Source organism: Tiliqua scincoides, chromosome 6, assembly GCF_035046505.1.
Source record: "Tiliqua scincoides isolate rTilSci1 chromosome 6, rTilSci1.hap2, whole genome shotgun sequence".
NCBI lineage: Eukaryota > Metazoa > Chordata > Lepidosauria > Squamata > Scincidae > Tiliqua > Tiliqua scincoides.
In genome coordinates, this window is record NC_089826.1 from 8,729,504 (window position 1) to 8,751,565 (window position 22,062).

General features: G+C 38.6%; 1 protein-coding gene across 3 annotated transcripts in view; it reads left to right on the forward strand.

Moving 5' to 3' along the window:
- BMP2K (BMP2 inducible kinase) overlaps positions 1 to 20,974 on the forward strand; it is a 52,925-nt gene extending 31,951 nt beyond the window's left edge. Inside the window, exons 10-16 of one of the 3 annotated variants that reach the window (XM_066631937.1) lie at positions 453 to 610; positions 1,364 to 1,542; positions 2,487 to 2,582; positions 3,321 to 3,502; positions 3,753 to 3,910; positions 7,876 to 7,989; positions 14,389 to 20,974. In XM_066631937.1, coding sequence (XP_066488034.1) covers positions 453 to 610; positions 1,364 to 1,542; positions 2,487 to 2,582; positions 3,321 to 3,502; positions 3,753 to 3,910; positions 7,876 to 7,989; positions 14,389 to 15,803 — 2,302 coding nt within the window. In that variant the 3' untranslated portion in view covers positions 15,804 to 20,974. The remainder of the gene's footprint in view (positions 1 to 452; positions 611 to 1,363; positions 1,543 to 2,486; positions 2,583 to 3,320; positions 3,503 to 3,752; positions 3,911 to 7,875; positions 7,990 to 14,388) is intronic. The other 2 variants (XM_066631938.1, XM_066631939.1) reach the window with 2 other exon arrangements.
- The last annotated feature ends 1,088 nt before the right edge of the window (positions 20,975 to 22,062 follow it).

Sequence of the window (22,062 nt, forward strand, 5' to 3'; positions counted from 1 at the left end):
ATACTGTGAACCTTGAATTCAATGGACGTAAATTTAATAGGTTTTGAAACAGACATTTTCTACTTCATCAAATTCTTGAATACATTTGTGAATGTGACTTAATTGACATAAATGAATTTGGATTTAATAGACTGTCAGCATTTATGGATGTCCCTTCCTCCCTCTGTTCGTTGGTAAATTAAGGTTTCACTATCGCCAACCATGGATCTCCTGGTTCTTATCTCACCCCACCAATATCAAACAGATTTCTGCTTGCATAGAAAAATGTTGCACAGCCCCCTCTTGTGGTTGTCTTGAGTATAGAATATGAAATAAGTAACATTGAATATACAACTTCTGGCCAGTACATAAAGACGTTAACAGGCGGGTTTTACAGATAGCATTCCTACAAGATGTGCTTATTAACTGCTTACCCTTTTTCCAAGTGCTATCTCATGTCTCTTCCATTTTAGGATAACTGATGCCATTGGACCAACAGAAACCTCAATCGCTCCACGACAAAGACCAAAGGCCAATACAAGCACTGCCACTGCTAGTGTGCTAACAATTCAGAGCTCTGCAACACCAGTCAAAGTGCCAGTCCTGGGTGATTTTAGCAATGGACAGAAAGGTACAGGCTCAAACAATAGTCAAACCTGATAAAGCTGCTCTGCTTTCATTTGAATAAAATAAAGTATTTCTATTTTATGTTAAAATTATGGAGTACATCTCTTTGATGGTCTTGACAGCTGTAGGTGCATGAGAATAAAAAAACCTCAGGAAACTATAAGAAGGGTTCATAAACTTTAAAACTTTTTTAAAGCTTTTAAAAACTTTAACAGGATGAGAAGAGTTGAGCATGTTCACACTCAAAAATGAACATTTTTTGATTGATACACATGCAACATTAAAAAGAAACAACTCTTGATCAGATAAACTACAGGTAGTGTAGTGTACTCGTTTTACATAGTGTAACTATTTCTATAGTATATACACAACTTGCATTTCATTTTTTATAATTATTGAATGATAATGGTAGAGAAGAGTCTTATATATTCGATTCTTTCATGCTACCATTTTGTTAGTCTCTTTGTAGCACTTAGCACAAAGTGTTGAGAGCATTACTTGTTCATCTTTTACCACCAAGAAAGTTAACCAGTTGAGTCTTGGTTTCCACTCCCAGAAACAGATCTTCAGAACTGGGGGAGAGGATTGCTTCGCTTAACTGAAAGAAAGTCTTACAAATGTGTCTGTATAGAGAAATGCAGCACTTGGTAAATGTTTGTTGTTTTTATACGTCTCCTGGAAAAGAAGAGTTAAAGAAGTGATTTATTAAGCTTTGTGCTGAAAACTCTGAAATAGAGATGCTTTGAAAATACCTTAGGAGCCTCAAAGCCTGGAAATACTGAAGGAAGTGTATTGTCCCAGGGAGCTAATCAGACCCCACAGCAAAATAGAGTCCTACAACAACTACAGCAAGGTGACTGGAGACTACAGCAGTTGCATCACTTACACCAGCAGCAGCAGCAGCAGCATTTGCTTCAGGACGCATATATGCAGCAGGTACTAGTGTATTTTAGGTATACAGTTTTTAAATTTTGCCCCATCTGTAAACTTATGCAACGTAGAAATAGGTTGAGGTAACCTTGTTCCCTAAAATACTATAAATGGATTATCAACTAGTATGACAAAATTTCTCAAAGTCATACATTTACAGATAATAACAAGCACTTGCTATCAACAAAGCAAGAAAGTTCTTGGAATTATGACTGATTACTAGATAATTAAGTTGTGAATGCAATGTAGCTGCAAAATATGACTAGTATCTAATGATATATCAGCTAGTTCCATGCAGCGATGACTCCAGTGGACATGCTGTTGAAAAAGAGAAGTTTACACCAAAACCTGGGGTGGCTTTATTTTGTGGTGGGGAAGAGAGTTGGGGGAAGTTTAGGGAGGGCTGTTTTATTTATGAGCTGCTAGATGGAATTTTGAAGCATCAGGGAGGGAAGGACCAGGACTCTTTTCAGGGAAGTGAATGTGTTTTCTACTTATGTATGATATGCTTTCTATTAGAAAGATGTTTTCAGAAAGAGATGCAGCTACTCCTCTGAGAGAGCAACATCATCGGTCCTTTTTATAAACCTCTGCTAACTTTTGTGAAGGCGAAGTAAGGTGAACTTGCTCAGTGGAAAGGCACTCTGCTGAGAGGCATTCCTTTTTTCCAAGTTCCTGCTGGTGATAAAGCATATCTTTTGGCTGTTGTCCACACATGATGACTGGGCATCTTAAGTGGTGCTTGCGTGTGTGTGTTCTGGAGTAGGGACTGATGGGAGACAGATGATATATGGCTAGTAAACTAAGGAGATGGTTGTAGATTCTGATTTTTATGCAGTCTTCTGTCTTCTTCTTTATAATGTCGCTAAAAATCAGAACATCTCTTTGAGTGTAATTTCTCTGAGGTAGATGGCATTTATGATTTACAAGATCTGTTTTTCTAAATGCAGTATCAACAAGCAGTGCAGCAGCACATGATCCAGCAGCAGCTTTTGATGCAGTCTGTGTATCGTCAGCAACCTCCCCCATCACAGTACCCTCCCGTGGTAAGTACCACCACTAAATTGGATATTTTGTGGTAAGGATGACTACACTGATCGGGAACGATAATTAGTCATTTAATGCATCTTAAAAAATGAGAACAGTACACGCTAGAGCAAATAAAGAGAAATAACTTGCAGTGCATTGTAAATATAGTGATAACAGAGTGGGCAAACATGTTGGCTGTCTAGAAGATCTCAGGTTGAAAGAGTTGATCTTTTATGCCTTTCCTATGTTGTCCTATGCTATTCTCATACTGATAATTGGTCTATAAAATGATCCGCATCTACAAAACAAAATGCAGACTGAACTGATGGTTCACTTCATGAAAAATGCTTAAATCAAAAATTTTACATAGGTACTTACTAAAACAGTGGAAGATTGGTCTAGTTTGTCTCCTGTTCCTGTGTAAGTTTAAATGCCTTCTTTTGGACAAGATATTTTGAATCCAATCCAGTGTAAATAGATTTCATTAAATACCATATTTCATGTTTGGTACAACATGCAATTAAATGTTTTATTTAACTGAAATTAGCTGTAAGAGTCTTAATGAATATTAATGAGTAATTTGTACTCCCTTTTGTGGTGTCAGTGGTGCAGCTGTGCAGTGGTGTTACCTCACTGTCTGAATTCTGAGATGGTTGTTCAGGAAAGATCCAGCGTCTGTTAGGGGTGAAGTTGAGTAGTTCATTGAACTGGCCACAACTCTTGTAAGGTTGACTTCATTGTTTTTCTTCTTTGAGATGCAGCAGTACCAACAGGCCCTTCTACAGCAACAGGCACTTGTGAAGCAGCCACCGCCGCCTAAACATTCTCCTGAATTTCTTGCCTCTCCTCAGGAGTTCTCACCAGCCTTAATGTCTCATTCTAAATCGTTTCCAGCTCATGTTGGTGCAGCTCTGGACACCCCATTCACTGCAAATAGGCAAGCATATTCTGTTCATCTTAGCAACAGCTGCATAGGCATGTTATGTGGCGGTGCTCCCATTTGATTCCTAGAATGGCACTCCGATTCCTCAGATCACCTTGATTGATCATTGTAGAATGAAAAGCTTATATTCTCATAATTCCATAAATGAATGATTTTAATTCACTGTGAGCATGTTCTGTATCATTTAATACATTTTGATAGTGTTCGTGTAACAGTAATTCACTTTCTTTATCAATTTTTACAGGTCAGGTGCCTCTGATGCAGAATCCATTCCCAGCTACCCAAAACAGAACATGAGTAACCCCCCTGATATGTCTGGCTGGAACCCTTTTGGAGAAGACAATTTCTCCAAACTAACAGAGGAGGAGCTGCTGGACAGGGAGTTTGACCTTCTGAGATCAAGTAAGGGACGCTTGAAGGCTTATTTCACTTCACAATAAATGAGAGCTCTTTAGGTAAAACCAGCAGTGCCAAAGACTGTTCTGTTCGAGGGTCACACAGTCTATTGTACAGAAAATTCTTTCTGAGCATTTGAGGGCAGAACTAGGCCTGCTATCTCACTCATCCTTCTGTTAAAACTATGTGCAATAGAAATTCATTGTCTAGCATTTGTAACATCACAGAAAATGTCACAGACCTATCTTGAATACTTATTTTTCTTGAGTGCACCCCCCCAAAAAAAATCAGGGTGTGCAACACTTCAGAATGCCTGCTAGCATTGCTTCCCTTTGCAGCTATGTTCCCTTACACACCAGAACAGAAGATTCTATGGGTCTGGGATGCCTTTTGAAAATGCCTGAAAGAGGGGAAAATGACCTAGTACATTATGTTAATGTTTTGTAATGTCTTTGAGTGGCTACATGTAAGGGCTGCTTTATTGTTCTGACACAACAATAGTTGAATAAACTCTCTTCAAGTCAAAAAGCCAGTGTGTTTACTTGTAATCACTTGTTCATTCTTCCACTTTATTTCATACATAATTTTTATAGAAGTCAACTGAAGATTAAGCTTGTATGGCTGAATGCAGATTCTAAACTCCACCCCCCCCCCCAAAAAAAAAACACATCTGCTGCCCAGTACCCCATCAATATTATTCTTGAAGCAGATTAAACTCTTGACACATTTCTGATGTGTTAATATTGAAAATAACACTGTTTTGTATGACTATTTGCTTGTTATAAAATAGTTCACTTATTCTAGCTATTTGATGCACAGTTCATACATTTTCCTGCTAGGTCATGTATTAGGCGTGTCAACATAAAAGGAAGTGCCAAAAATACAAAAAGTTATTCATCTGTTTTACTGCTAGAAGCTTACGCAGTTATGAAAACAGCCATTCTATGAGCCATAGTCTTGAAAAAGTCAAGTCTTAGTGGGCACGTTAAAACTTAAATGAAGATCCTCCAAAGTTGTATTCTGAGATGAACTGGCTGTAGTCAAGTCTGTTAAATATGAACAATTGCTATGAATTGTTGGTTTAAAGAGATACCCACTCTTATGGCTAACCATCTCACTTAGCATCCTGATGCAACTTGACATCTGGTTTTTCAGTATATTTTTAACAAGTGAATACTGTGCTAAACAGGAGAGTTATAGGGGATCTGACTGTCTTTCATGGAACTGAGTGTTCTTGGATCAAAGTGAACAAATTTATAAAATAGTCTTCACTTTTTACTATGTTATATTTGACAACTTCAATAAATAGGTAGTAGTTGACAATACTTAAATGAAACTTTTAGAGGCTGTTTCAGTACTGTAAGGAGTTAGTGTGAGGAATCTTAATCAAGAAATCAATTTCTGTAGTAAACTCCATACTTTTCTCTTACGAGTTTAATATCTGTTAGACAAAAAGGGAATCTAAAACCCCTCTTCAAAAGAACAAGGAAACCAAAGAGAGTGCTTTGCTTGGTCAGTTGTTGAAAACCTCAGGGAGTGTGGGATGGAATATAAAGATTTTGTTTTATTTTTATAGTGTATGTTTACTATGTAATTTCAGCATGCTTTCTGTTAAGTTACCTTCAAGTGGTTCTTTAGGTTTTTGAAACACAGTGGCCCTGATCTAATTTTGGTCTATTTCTGTTCTGTGATGGGAGAAATGACTCTGAGCCCAGGGGTATGTAAATCACTTGTTAGAATTTTCTTATGAAATGTGAAGTATCTTCATGTATGGAGCTTGGAGGGCATGTTGGAGCTGTTAGATGAATAGCATGCATTAAAAACCCAGTATTAGCAATTAATAATTTTTTGCTCTGAGTTTAAACGTATTTCTGAAGAAATACTGTTGCCTCCTGACTTGTAATTTGATTCCCAACATTCTAACAGATTCTGCCCCTAGATATGAATGATAGTATCATTTTGTATGCTGCATTGGTAATCATTGTATTACCTTTCAGATCTATAAACTGAATAATATTTAAAAATTGTGTTGGTAGAACTATGTCAACATTTGTAACTATTCAGTAACATTCAAAGTGAACTAAATGTTATTGCACCCCTGAAATAGCAGTAACTTATAGAAGCAAGGCAAGTAATTTCTATGTCAGTAAATTAGAAAAATCTTGGTTTTTCTCTTGCTGCTTTTGTTTTATCCCTTTCAATGTGTGTGGAAGAAAAAAAACTGGGTATATGCATTGCAATTTGAGAAATGCATTGACTGAATAAATTGTGGAAGAAATTATTCATCACATTTTGGGCTTATAATAATCTGAATAAATCGTCCATGGTTCTAGCCATGAAATGTATACTACATAACTTTTGTGTTGGTACATTCTCCCTATCTGTTGAAGCAGATCAACCGAAACAATTTTTTTTTGTCTTCTGGGTTTTGTTGTGTGTGGCTCTATAAAAACAAACCTTTTTAAAAGCCTCAGTGTTTACCAAGGCAAAATTATTTTTTGTATAATTGGCAGTGTATAACATTTATTCCAGTAAACAAGCTGACTAAATGTTCTGATCATCCCTCTATGTAAGCTGCACTCTGTACTTTTAAAATGGCAATCTCAGTTGCCCTTCTGGAGTTTCATTTGTATGTACAAGATGAACTTTCCTGTATTATTGAATATTGATTTATTGCATATGTTTTAACTTTCTTCAACAAGAAATGAAAGAAACTAAGGAAATAGTTAGGCATGATTTTGCTTTTCCAGAAACATGGTTTAGCTGTCAAATTATGTAAAACCTTTCATAAGAAATTTTTCACTCACTGTGTTTAAAAGGTTTGCACTTAACAGAACATGTATTGTGTCTTACAATATGTATTAAAGATATTAACATTTTGTTGTCTTCATTCATCACTACAAGCTATTGATTCTGTGAATATTCAGCATTTTACTGAAAAACAGGTTGTATGTATTTCTATACTGGACTAGTTAGCTTTCTGTGTGCAAATGTACTTTGCATGTACAGATAGGAAAACTGATCTTGTTGAAAAGTTGTCTTGTATTTTGAGATTTAAAACACTAAGGATTTGTATTTTGGTTTATTGGCAGTTGAAAACAGAATTAAATAGCTTTTTTTGTCCAGAACTTAAGATTTCAAGTGTTTAGAATTCTAATGCACTTAACTTTCTTTTAATTTACTAATTTTCTGAAGAGATTTCTGAAAATTTGTGTGCCGAGGCCTGAAAGCTGCTTTAGGAAAACACAAACTCTTGTATGTGTCTCATACATGACTGAACTGCAAAAGCTGTGTGATGCTGTTAGAACCAAGAGAAAAAACCGCAGACTATGTGGATGCTGAAAGCGACAAAACCCATTGGTGCCAGAGAACCAATTTATTGAGAAACTGTTTTTAAAAATTCATAAAATTGTGAACTAGTTTAGAATGTCTTGATTTTTTCCCTGGAAACTAAATTAATTTATTCAGATCAGCTTACTTGGCAGTTTGCTGTACAGCAACGAGACATAAAAAGCTGCAGAGCGAAGCCAAACTGGATTTTTAAAAAATTGTCATGATACCAGAACGTGTAGAAGCGTATACCTCCTGGCCGCTCCATATTTGCACTTGATTTAGACCTGGCCAGTTCCTGAATGTGATGTTAGACCTTGCAGCTTGGCCTGAGTGACTCACTGGGTTATGGGGAAATGTTGAGGATTTATTTTTCTGGTTTTATAGACTTGTTGAAATAGCCTACCATGAGTCTTTAGGATACAGTCCTGTGTACATGGTGCACTGAAACTAATGGAAGATGTGTAGTTCTGCAACTCTTTTGTTTAAGCGTTGCTTCTTGGAGAAATTCTGATATATTGTGCTCTTGAACTTGCTTGCAAGAGCAGGTTTTGGAAGGGTCTTAAGTATATCTTTAATTGGCATAAAGCTGCCATTTTTATTTTACTTTTTATTTTTTTTGTTTCATTTTACTTTTGCAGATAGGCTCGTGGAGAGGAGCACATCCTCAGATAAGAATGTGGAGCCACATTCTGCTCCACAGAACCATCCTCCTGAAGATCCCTTTGGTTCTGTACCTTTCATTTCTCACCCAGGCAAGTTACATTATGTAACGTAACTTATCTTTATGTAAATACGTACTGATAGAAGAGCATGGGTCTGGTTACATGGTGTGGGATAAGCCTCTGGTTGGAAGCTTTCCTGAGATTTAAGTATCCTCGAACTTGATTATTCCCACTGCATATTTTATCAGTCATGCCTAAAAGCTAACAATTTGTCATCTGATACTGAGTTTTAAAAACTTCCAGGAGGTAGCACTGTTAGTCTTTTGCTGCAAAACCAATGCATTTCAGCATAAACTGTTGTCGACTGTAGTCCACTTGATCAGACGCATAAAATTAAATCCTCAGTAGGCGGGGATCTAAACACAGAAGGATGGAGAAAAGGGGGAGAAAGGTGGGATCAAAGAACTCGGATGAACAAAGATGAAAGAGGTACAGTCTGTGACTGTTGCGTCAAGTATAGTGATAGTTCACTCACTGCAAGAGTAATAGTTTAGTTTCCCTGGCTATCCTGAATGAAAGTATTGTGGTCTGCCATAAGCAAAGAGATATAATGCTCCGAGCTAGCTTCTTGCTCTGGATTAAAGAATCAGTGTATATGGAATCTTTGCTATACTGAATCTTTGCTACACTGCATTTGAGAATGTTGCCTTAAATAGTGTATTGCTATTTTTCTCAAACTGTGGGTTGGGACCCACTAGGTGGGTCACCAGCCAATTTCAGGTGGATTCCCATTCATGTCAGTATTTTTAACATATTAGACTTGATGCTACCATATTATGTGACTGCATTTGGGGAAATGTTACAGATTTGTACTTTGAACAGGCTACTATGTATATTCTTTTAACCCTTATAGTCAATGGGACTTATTCCTGGGTAAGTGTGGATAAGATTGTAGCCTAGGATTGTTATAAATATTCCTGCTTGATGATGTCACTTCTGGTCATGATATCATTTCTGGTGGGTCCTGACAGATTCTCATTCTAAAAAGTAGTCCCGGTGCTAAATGTGTGAGAACCACTGGTGTATTGTGTATCCAGCTGTCAATTTTTTTATTCAGATCTTGCCAAAAACATCTTTGGGTATAACCGTATTTTTGTTTAGCATGAATCTTTCCTCTTCATTATGCTTCACCTAGGATTCAGTTGCATGTTTGATTATATAAACAAAGATCTCATCTGCTAATTGGACAAGATTCACTCTTTTCCATTGCCCTTGTGTCTTCAAGTGCTAGACTTCGCTAGTAGAATTATTGTCCTTTTTTTGTACTCATTTTTGCTCTTTCTAGTCTTTTTCTCCATTTTGTCTCTTTCACTGCTTCCAGCTCTCATCTATATTCTCTGTAAGCTGTGTGATGGCTAAGACTACTGTGTCAGACTGGCTATACTGAAGGTTTAAACCATACATTTGCTGTATACTTGCATTATAATTTAGCTGGGTTTTCCTAAGAAAGTATTTTTTCATTGAATACTTACCATTTTTCAATAACCCACAAAATGGTTTGCATAGTAAAAGAAAAAGGCCTATCTGAAGGAGCTCACAACTAAGGCACAAGGGAATAATCAGAAAACAGGCATTGGAAAAGGTGTTGATACCCCCTTTCTAAAATGTAAGAGAACCATCAGTTAACCCATTTTTGACCAGCCAGAGATGTACACACTTTGTCCCTGCTGTGTATATGCAGCGTTGAGCAGAAATGTCTTAAAGGTTCTTCTTACTCACTTAGCAGACACCCTTTGTTTCCTACTTCTGGCACATTCTTGTGGTGTTAACATGAGTTTAGCTCTTTAAAAATTGTACTGGTACTCTTGTATTCCAATTTAACTTAATCTTTGTGGGAGTTACATGAAATTGTGTGCGGAGATGGATCATATAGACTTTAGTTACAGCATGTTTTTAAACTACCAGGTTACAACTGTTCTTTCATGGAATCTGAAGGTAAGATGTATAGACAAACTGCAGTGTAATGCTTTTTAACTCTGCATTATTGAAACAGACTTCTCTTGCTAATTGGTCTTTGTGGGTTATAAATGGTGCAGGCCATTGTTTTTTAGTTTCTCCGAGCAATTGAGAAAAAACTTAATTGATACTAATATGTAGGTTACAAAAATACTCCCATTTTTAGTAAATCTTCTGTTCTTTTAGTGTCTAGTCTTTTTAGTTTTTAGCCTTTATTTGATTTTAAGTTTTAATCCTTCGTGTTTAGCTTTAAGTGTGGTTTTGGTTTTTAGTTTCTTAGAGTTTTTAGCTTGGTTTTCAGTCTTTAGTTTTTAGTTTTAGCTTTTTAGGTTGAGTTTTCGTTTTTAATTTTTAGTGTTCAACTTAGGCTGCAATCCTAACCACACCTTCCTGAGAGTAAGCCCCATTGAACAAAATAGGACTTACTTCTCAGTAAACCTGGTTAGGATTGTGCCCTTAGTTTTAGTGTGTTGATAGTTAGCCCCCCCTTCAAGATTGATTTAGGTTCACTAGGTAAAAAAGCTAGACTATGACACCTAGCCCGAAAAACCATTTATAATTCAATACACATACTGAGAGTTTACAGATCAAAATGTGGCATTTTCTAAAAAGAAATGTGGCTAATTATGTAAGCAGCTGTTGGCTGTATTTTGTATAATAAAATATATTACCTGCTTGTGAATAGCATTAATCTCTTGCAGAGAAAACAAATTCTTAACGGCATTTTAATGAAACCATGTATCATGGGCACAGATGTCATGGGCTAAAGTCGGTTTCATCCAATGCTTCCTCTGATTGTCTTTCTGACAGTCTCATAGGCATTCAGGCATACTTGTCCATTTAGTTTATAACTTTTTATAAAGATTCTGTACAGGGAAGGAGCCTCTTTCCCACCCAGATCTGAAAATGATTTTGCAGTCTAGAGATTTGTGGTTGTTTTAATCATAATTCTATTACTGAAAGCTTTAAAAAAGCCTCTATTGTGTAAAGTGAGTAGAAAACTCTACTCACTATGTGAATTGCCATCTCTAGTCTGTTCCATTTGTTCCTCATTAATGTTTGAAAGAGAAAATTTTCTCAAACATGCCTTCATGATGAATCATTTCATTATCCATTAGGGTAAGCCCAGAATTCAAGAGGCTTTCTGTAATGCTGGTGTCATAAGAAATTTAAAGTTAAGTTGTACATAAGATGAATTAAAAACAGCATACACAATATTAATTTCCAGGTTTTTTGTCTCTCAAAACAAGACCAGCAAGTAGTCCCTGAATCCATCACAATGTATGGCATCTGCCAGTTCGCCTGTTGCCGGAGAAATAGTGCAGATTTAGTTGATGTGTTCCAGTAATCCTTAAAACTGACATGTGGCAAATTGCTGTGAAATGCTGGTGGCAGTATGCTACCAATTCAGAAGGAGCTTTAAAATGGTTATGCCTCTGTTTTCTCCAAGCTCCTGGAATGATGAACTAGCAGAAGGCATGTAATTACTCCAGTTGTTACAAGCCATTCATCCTCTTATAATCGGATGTCAAGAAAAAGAACATCGAAACAGAAATTTTCCTTGAAGATTGAGATCTTATGATTGAACAAGTTCTACCTACCTGTGTTGAATTTGAGAGACTAGCCTTCTATGAGGGGCAAACCTGATTACATCAGTTCTAATCTACACAATACATTGCAAGCAGATGTTATATCATACAGTTCTTCAGCTCTCTATAAATTTAGATTGAAATTTTCATTGCAGCAGTTTAGAGATTACTTCAATCAAATCTTTCTGCATGTTAAAGCGCCTTATTACAACACTATTATGGGATTAATTTAAAAGCAAACGATGTTTTTCTCCCTTGGGCATTTGTCAAATGTAACAATGTTAAATGAAATATAGATTTATTTGGATCAAGAAGTTTGAAAACAGATTTAGTGCCTCCGGTACGCAAGAATACACTTAAAACAGCATGCTGTCAGAATAATGTTGAATGACTTGAATCTGGTAAAATGAAATTTAGTTAAATTGGAAGGTCTTGTTATGGCTCTGGAGTCTTTGGGATAAACAAGATATACAGGCAACTGCATGTGTAGCACCAAGATTGACTATTTGCTTATAAAATGGAGGTGGATGGTGTCTATTTTTTATACCTGAAGCAGCATATGGTAAAGGGGAATAAAATCAACCCTTTCCTACATATTTCCTTGCAGCACTTTGATGCTTTTAAACAATTTTTCCCCAGCTAGATTCCAGAAGTCAACACTGATGAGATGTAATAACAAGGAATGCAGTAAATTGCAAGATTGAAAATTTCTGGCTCAGGTTTTCTTCACCAGGAACTTATTAAATCTTAGAAACTCTCTGCTTAAATGGAAGAGGAAAGTTAACTTTCTAGTATAATAGTCTTTAACTGTATTAAAATAGAAATGAATGCTGCGTCCACGTGTGTGTGTGTGTGTGTATTTAAAATGCTCACATTGATACAGTAGTAATTTGAAAATTTGTGTTTGGACAAAAACTTAACACTCATGAAAATATATACGTTTATCTTTATTACAAAATAATCACATTCATGTAAATGAGTCCACCATCTAAACTAAAGGGAAGATTGAGGATGTGGATTTTTAAATTCCTTCATGATGGCTATTCCCATGGGAAATCAGTGGCCAAATCCCCATTTTAATTTGACTGTAGACCTAGTGTATTAAACTAAGAACACAATGAAGCGACCTAGCATTAGAAGCAAAGCAGAAACTGCCGCAATTATAATCTGCTATTTCTATTCACGAAAAGCTGATAATGCATAAAATGTCTGTCTCTTCTTTTTGCCATTAATTCTATGTCCTGCACAGTGCACCTAAATAAGTACAGTGATGCCTCGCAAGACGAATGCCTCGCGCAACGATAAACTCGCAAGACAAATTTTTCTATGGCCGTGCTTCGCAAGACAAATTTTTTTCCTTTTCCCCCTTTTTTTGGTTTGTTTTAAATCGCGCTTCGCAAGACGAAAATTTTGCAATACGATACGACTCGCGGAACGAATTTCGTCTTGCGAGGCATCACTGTATATATTATCCCTGAACTATGTTTGGCATGTCTCTGGCAGAGGGAGGAAGGGAAGCAGAATAAAGACCTGTCTATCTAACCTGTGTCTTGGATAAATTGTTGGAAAGCTTTATTAAAGCTAGAATTGTTAAGCATGGAAAAGAGCCAGGACTTGCTGCTGGAAAATCAGCATGCCTTCTCAAAAGGGAAGTCTATCCTTGCCAACGTTTTAGAATACTGAAGAGTATCAAATGTCTAGGTAGGGGGATATCTTGCAGGCATTATCCACATTCATTCTGATCCGATAGTTACTTGGTAGGCCTCTTCTTAAAAGCTAAAATCTCATTGGTCAGCTGTATTTTGGGGAGCACAATGAAATTTTTCCCCTCTGTTGAATAACTAATCAAGATTTTGGTATTAGACTGTGCTCTAGCTGCTAGGTTATAACATTAGAACCAAGTAACATGTTGCACTTAGTGCATGTGTGAGTTCACATCCAGCTTAGGGTTATCATGCCAATGGGATCAAATCATTACTCAGGAACAAGATTACATCAGTGCTCCTTGTCATCTCTAGTGCCCAGGACTTAGTTGCTCCTAGGTTCCTCGCACCTAGGCTGTTCTGAGGAAATTGGGGGTGCAGGCAGAGGCAATGGCCATGTTGGCAATTGCAAGGGTGGGGACGGCAAGCAAGAGGAAAAGTTGGATTCCACTTCAGGTGCCGATTCACATTGGCCTGGGCAGGACTCCCATATTCAATCCTTAGTATTTTTGGTCTAAGTCTCAAGTAATTGTTGGGAAGAAATTCTGCAAAAAAAATTCATACAGTGTAATAATGGAAATGGTTTCTATTAAGATTTAATAGCCATTGGCTTGCGTGGCTTGAAAAAGAATTGGATGCATTCATGAAGGATAGGTCTATTAACCATTATTAAGAATGGGGTGGTACTTTTCATCAGAACCTAAGAATGAAAGCTTCATCCTTTTGGTATTCCACCATTTGGGAATGAACAAGATGGCTTATTTTGGTCTGGCGTGACTTGCAGGCATGTCAGAGGCACCTTGAAGACAGATTGATAACACTAGATGAACCTTTTGTGTGTGATCTAGCAAGATGGGTATACCCAATGAGTATTCAATAAGGCCAACTTTCTAGACGTTTGGAAAGTGTAGTGTCCCTGTAGGTAATCATGTCATATAAAGTCATCTAGCGCACAGCTCTGTGCAGATCCCACAATGCACCAGTTGCAGAGATTATTGGCCATTGATAAGTCTAATGGTTGGTTCTGCCTTTATTTTGAAATCTAGTATTTTATTCTGTAATGCTGCAAGTCAAGGAAATGTGGCCCATCTCTGTGCTTGGCAACAAGGAGCTAAACATAAGCATGTATATTTGGAGTATGAAATATTAAAAACGTTTTTGCATCTTCTCCATCCTTGCAGGTTCGCCAGGAAATGAAGTAGATAACCCAGTCAGCAATCTAGAAAACAAGATAGGGAGTTCAAACCAAAAGGAGAAATCAAGCCAGGTTGTAGAAGACCACAGAACTGGAAAGAAGGTGACAGGAATACACCCCAAAAAAGGCATTGATGAGTCGGAAAGTGACTTTGAATCAGATCCACCTTCTCCTAAGAGCAGTGAGGAAGAAGAGCAAGAGGATGAAGAAGTCTTGCAGGGTGAGCCGGGAGACTTCGTTGAGGACAATGATACTGAACCGGAGAACTTTGGCCACCGACCCCTCCTAATGGATTCTGAGGAAGAGGCAGAAGATGATGATAAGCAGAGTTCTGACTCTGATTCTAATCATGCCAGGCCTGTGGAAGAGGTACCTTGCATTAGATATAGAGAAGGGACTGGTAGTGGTGAAGGCAGGAAACCTGATGTACCTTTCTCTGTGATGTCAGGCAGAGTGACCAAGGTGAACCCCAGGCAAGAATTTGATATTTTTGGAGCAGTTCCGTTCTTTGCACTTCAGCCTCAAGAGCATAAGCAAAAGGATGGCAGACAATTCTCCCCCGAGGCTGCTTTTTCTGACTTAGAGCAAGATCAAGATGACTTTGATGTCTTCACGAGAGCCCCATTCAGCAGAAAAATATCCCAGCAAGATGACTTGATTACGGGTTCTGAAAGCCAGCCTTCCCCTGTCTCTCCCAAAAGTGTGGATATTTTTGGCTGCATCCCATTCCAGCCTGTTTCCTCCCCAAATAACAGTGAGAGCAAAGAGGACCTGTTTGGGCTTATTCCATTTGAGGAGATAGCAGGGAGTCAACAGCAGCAGAAAGTGAAGCAGCAAAGAATACAAAAGCTCTCTTCCCGGCAGCGGCGCATGAAACAGGAAGTATCAAAGAGCAATGGGAAGCGCCATCATGGTACTCCAACCAGCACCAAGAAGACTTTGAAGCCCAATTATCGTACACCAGAGAGGGCCCGCAGGCACAGAAAGGCTGGCCGTCGGGATTCCCAGAGTAGCAATGAGTTCCTGACCATTTCAGATTCTAAGGAAAACATAAGCATTGCTCTGCCGGATAGCAAGGACAGAGTCAACCCTCTGCAAGCAGAAGATAGTCTTCTGGATCCCTTTGGAGCCAAACCTTTCCACCCCACAGAACTGCGTCTTCCACAGCATCAGGGTTTGGTTGATAATCGTGGGGACCATTCCACAGTAGTGCCTGGTAGATCTCGACAGAATTCACTGCTTGGTGGAATTCATTCTGCCGACGGGGTGAAATTAACAGATGACTTTGGGGCCGTCCCTTTCACAGAACTTGTTGTGCAGAGCGTGGCATCTCAACCAAGTCCACAACAGGCTGTAGAACTAGATCCATTTGGGGCTGCTCCATTTCCTTCCAAACAGTAGAGTGTGTCTGCATTATTTAACTTGGCTTTTACATGCCTTAGTAATACATCTGGTTGACCTGAGCGGAAACAGGTAACTTTTGGTGCAACCTGTTCATTCTCAGGGTCAATATCTTCAGATTTTAACACCTCCCGCTTCAGCATGCAATATTGAGAAAGCAAGGCGATGAAAGTTATTTCCATAAGAGCAGATTTCCAAGTGAAAAATCGGAGGTTAACTATTTGTTCTGGCTACTACCTGTGGCTATATTGCACACAATCATTGTATCCCTTTGCAGTGCAGTTACATTTCAACAAGGAGGCGTTATGGGAGACATCTGCCTCGGAGCGTACCATAATTGGCCTGATGGAATGGGATTCGTCTTTAAAGCTTCAGCAGTCTAGCAACCCAAATAGTGTGTGCTGAAACATACAAGAAGCAAGGTTAATCTGGAGTGATTTTGGTTTCCTTGTTCTGAGCTTTCTCCTCTAAATCTCTGGACTTCAGTTTTTTGAATTGACAAAAAACTCTCATTGGTTCCTAAAAATAGCAGAGAGCACACGTTGTGTTGTGTGTGCTTGGCTTGTTTCCCAATAAGTGCCATTAATGTAAACTGGGGACAGAGAAGCCTAGAGCTGAAACTAAGACATTATGAATTCAGTGAAAGATGATACTAGAGCAAATGGGGGGAGGGTGAAATAACAGCACATAGCTGGATTTTGCAGCACTTTGAAAACAGTCAATTTAAGAAAAAATACTACACTACTACTCGTGTAGTATTGATGAGGCAGGAAAAGCAGACACCAGAAAAACTGGTAGCAAGTACAAACCTGTGAAGCGGTTATAAAGTAGGGTTTGCATCTGATGTATAATTCATTTTAATGAGGTTTTGTATTCAGATACTGTGTATACCTTTTAAAGCATTTTGTAAATCCTCTAAAATTGCAGTCACAGAATACCTTTTGAATGCATTCTATCAATATTGTACAGGGGGCACCCATATCCGCAGATTCACTTACCTGTGGGTCGGGTCTGCAGGGCCCCCCACATGTGCCCCCGGTGCATGCAGCAGAGTTTTCCTTGCCTCTGGAGGGTCCTCTGAGCCCAGACTGAGCCTCAGGGGCTTTTCTGGGCCTCCTAATGCCTTGTAAGGCATCAAAAAACGTCACTTCTGGTTTTACAAAAAAACAAGGTGACATTTTCATTCTAGAGATCAGAGGACCCTCCGGAGGAGCAGAGCTCCCCTCACCTATGGTAGTTGGGGGGCGTTCGCTGCTATTCGCGGTTTCGGTTAACCCAGGGGAGTTCCAGAATTGGATCCCTACAGAGACTGGGGCATGCCTGTACTTCTGTCCTATGAGGGTCTGTGCACAATGCGTTGAGCTCTGAAAGAACTAGGTAACTTGAATTCGGGCAGTTTCCAGCAAGGAAGCTGCATAACTGCATTTTTTAAATTGATGCTGATTGTGAGTAAACTGCTATCAGTGAACTACATAGCAAAACCACCAATGCCTTACAGCCAGGACCACTATGTCCTGCTATAGATTTACCTCTGAGCCAATCGGTGCCCTTGAGACACTGTTGAAAAACTTGCAGGATGTAGCAGATGAGTACCTTATGATAGACCTTCCACTGGATTTAAGGTGTTCATAATGTCCTTGGCTGTCCATGTTCCATTCTGGATCAGCTGTGGCCATTCTAGTTAGTAGCCTGAGAAGTTGCAGGAGCCTTGGTTGAGGCTCTCCCAACTTTTCAATTCATAAGGTTGAAGTCCAGGCCAGCTTTATCTTGTCTGAAATGGACTAGTGTGAAACCCAGCTGTTTATAGTAGCATTGGTCAGAAACCAGAGAACTGCACAATATAGTTCAAGTGCCTCTGGCTGTTGGACTTACGTAAAATGTTTCTTGAACAGCAACAGTTGACTTCATGAACTCTTAGCAAGTTACTTTTGGAATAGAAATGTTTCAAAAGCAGTGTTTGATATGGTATTTTAAAAAGTCAAATTTGCGGTGGGCGTTGGCAAACCTGGTACAGCTTCTGGATCCTGGCTCTTATAGGTGTTTACATTCGTGCAAGTCTGAACAGAAGGACTTGTGTGTATTTATTTGTGTACAAGGTATGTGAATGGGCCCTGGGTGTGTTTAGGCAAGCAATATTCAATTTGTATGCCAACGAACGTCCTTAAAAGGTGTCTGATGGTCTCTGCCATCCAGCCACTGTGACAAAATATCAGAGGAAAAATAATTTTGAAGGTTGTTTTTTTTAACTTGGTGGTGTCTGAGATGAATGTGATAGACAAGAGAGGTCAACTGTTTAAAAAACCATACAAAAGTACTTTTTAGACCAAGTTGTTGCTTTCAGTTGATGACTTTTGGCATCTTTTAAAGACATGATTTGGAGGCCTTCTCTGGGCATGGATTTCCAGTGCTACCATCCTTCTCTTTCTTTCTGTCATATCAAACGCAAATCCCAGGTTTGCTCGGCTGTGAGATGAACATTTATGTAAAGCACATGAGGTTAAATATGAGTAACTGTGGATATACCTCAGAATGCCTGCTCCTTTATTCTTGTGCCAAAGCCCCTTAGAACTAAATACCAATTTTGCTATACAGGTTTGGTTGCAGTTTTAAAACCAGATAGCTTTCTTTCTTAGGGCTTCTTCAAACCTGACAAGATTATCTACACAAAAGAGTGATCAGCTATGATTTTTTCCTGCACATGTGGATTCAGAGCATGGAAACTCCATGTATTTGTATCTTCCATTTCTTGTAGAGGGATTTCCTGTTGGCACAGGAAGTTGGCACTCCAGAATGAATACCCAGTTGAAAGCAGCTGGTGATCTTTGTTTCTTGCTTTTTAGTCACATGCTTTCAGAAGGTATAATTTACAGTAGCTTCAATCCAAAGAAAGTTAGTTGTCCTATTGAAACTGATGCAAGAAACTTGTTATCAAAGACAGTATCTAGGCTCTGAATTATTGGGTATCTAGTACTGGATTTCAGGCTGTCTTAAAATCCTTCTCCACAACAGATTGCTGGTAGATGTTTCAGAAAGTCATGAGGAAGATCCCAAAATGAACTATTTGACATTTGCAACAACCAGGCTACTGCATTATTTGTGCAGCAATGTAGCAATTACTGCTGGCATTTGCTATGTGTTAGTTCTGTATGTTATGTGCCCAGAAGTAATTGATTGAAATGCCATTCTGGATATTTTGTGCGGAAATATGAAATATCGTTTGACTCAGAAAGATGTTGTGTCCTAAAACTCAAAGCTGGTGGAAAAGGTAGAAGTGGTGTGTTTACATTCTCATGGTTTATGGGTTTCCCAAATATTACTGAAGATGGTTGAGTTCCAAAACATGCAGTTTCTTATCACCCCCTGGTTTGGAGATGCATGGCTCTTTCAAGGGAGAGTTGAGTGGCATAGCTGGAGGGGGGCGGAGCGCTCAGCCCCTCCCTTCAGAGCCATTCCCAGCGGGGGGGGGGGAGAAACAGAGCAATTTGGCTCCAAAGGGAGGGGCAGCTCGCTCATCTCCCTGCCAGGCTGAGTGCTCTGCCCCCTCCAGCTCGGCCACAGGGAGAGTCCCTAAGATGAGATCTGCATTACTGTGTAGTTAAATTCAGAGAGGTTAAAGTGCTGCAGAATTTGGGCCTTGTGACACATTATGTAGCATATTAAGGCCAAAATAAACAAATAGAAGTGACTGTTCACATTATTGCCAACATTATTTGCTTTTGAAAAGGGCCTTTAATATCTTTCTTGCTTCATGTATTGTTTTGATTGGATAGACTTATTTCCCTAGGGATTTTTTAAATGTTGGTTTTTCTTTATGGCTGTCACTGGGGCATGGTGCCATACTCCACAAGGCTGATTTTGACTGTGTTGCTGTCACCAAGAAATGCAGAGAGATAGAGTTTTAATTTGAATTTTCTTTAATTTCTGGACTTTAAAGGTGATTGGTAGCTTTGGGTAGATACCTTTGTTTGTATTGAATGAGTGTGTGCGTGTGCCATGTGTGCATATGTTTGAAATTGACTCTATCATGGTCTTACCTGAAATGGTAGGAAGATTGTGAGATTTTGATTCATACCAGTAACTGCCAGCTGGGGAAATTTTTGGTTTGATCTTTCTCACTAGCATGAAGTGAACAGCTGAGTTCTATACCTTCACAAATCAGCTGCTTAGTTAGTTCATCTTGGGGCTGAGTCATTTGATACTATTGACATGATAGTGTCCCTCAAGTGCTTTTTATGCACATATGGCAGGTATTTATTTCAAATGTCCTCCCACAAGCTGAAAGCAACATACTCTAGTTTTCAATGAATTTCTCAACATGGTAAATACCAGCTCACTATTTTTCACATGATAGCATCATCTGATGGTGACTGTATCCTGTCATTCAAATTCATGTAATTCAGTCCTGAAAAAATTACCATCGTATAGTGGCAAAAGACTGAATTTCCCTACCTCTGAACTGAGATATCCATTTGGGGATCCTTGCTTCATTTTTTTATACACATATGGCAGAAGTGGGATCCTATATCTTAGAGCTTGATCTTGCACCTGTGAAATGCAATGCAAAAATTTGAATGATTTAGAGGGACAGGATGAGTGCCAAGTGGGGAGGAGACACTGTCCAGAGCTCTTAACTTTTGCCTAAGAAAAATCTACTGAGAATAAATTGATATAGCTACTACTGTGAGAATAGCAACTAGAGTTTATCTAGAGATTTTTTATATTGGGTGTATTTTTATAGAGTGTATATAAAACATACACATGCGCACATCACATAACATTGCAGTCACAATCATTTCCATGGTATTGGAAAAGCAAGTATAGCCCAAAGCTGCTAAAAGGGTAACACAAAGCAGTGGCTGCCCAGTTATTTTTCTAAAGTGCTTCTTTGAAAAGAACCATATTAAGTGTCAATAGTCAATTATTAGTGTCAATAGTCAATCAAGTGTCAAAAATTTCTGTGACTGGGGCATCACTCAAGAGTAAGTGGTGTAATGCTATATTTTAATTGCTGGCAAACAGCTTTTAAGTGCACTTTCTCAAATTACACTTCCATTTCTTGTTAGACTTGAAAATTTCTAAAGCTTTGTGTGTACCACTAAAACAGAACTTTTAACTTTTCTGTGAAATTGATGTTACTAAAGAAATAAAAATAAACCAGATATGATACTGTAGATCTCTCTCTCTCTCTCTACTTAAAACAGCTGCTGGGGGGGGGTTGGTCATTGCTTCTGAAGCACTCATTGTATTGAAGTGACAGAGCCAGCTGCTGAAAAAGATACTGCAGGTAAAAAAAGGGTACTAAACCTGTATTTGAAGAATTGCTTCCATAGATGAAACATGCCTAAATCAGTGAAAGCCACAGTGCCAGTATTTCAGTTACCTGCATCATTACTTTGCACTTACTAGAATCCTATCTAGTAAGTGATTCAACAGACCTTATACCATCTTCCATGGAATGCTGGGAGGAGCTGTCTTAAGTGCCCTTCTAAGGGAAATCAAGCCAGTTCAGTTCATAGGGATGGTTGGACTCCCTATTATGCCTTTAAAAAGTTTGTGTGTATTGAATGCCATGTTGTCTTGATTAATTTCTGCTAATCAAGGTATCAGCCAGAAAGTCTTTCCTGGTTCTCATGTCCTTTGAACCAGCAATGGTCTCTGCTTTCCAAAGCTTGTTTGAACTACACACCACCAAGTCAAGTATGTATTAGATGAACTGTTTATTTAGAGGCCATATTTACATAACACATACAATGCAATTAGACTGAATTGCACTCAGTGAGAATACAAAGGATATTTACACATGTAGGTGAAAACAGGTGCAGGTGTAAGTTGAAAAAGCATGTACCCACAGCTGTCAGACCGTTTAAATCTATGGCTATATTGTTTAAATCTATGCTTGTGTAATTTTTAAATGAGACCCTTGCAACAGATATTGGGACCCCTTTACTTGATAAACAAGTCTTCAAGGAAGGCATGAAAGTTTAGGAGGCAAGAGCTTTACAGTAGAGTTACCATTTGGTCTTCAGTGGCCTTTTAAAATAGAGCGGTTTGTCTTTACATTCATAATCTTAAAAATTAGCCACACTGACAGCCTCACGTGCAGGCTTTTCCCAGTTTTGTCCCTGGCTGAAGTCCAACAGATCACTACAGGTGCGGACAGAGCTCTGCTTCTTATATTAAACATTTATAGCTTATGAACTTTAAAAAACCTTCTGCTGCACTGTCTGTCAGGCTCTAAATAAAAATGGGGAGATCTTAA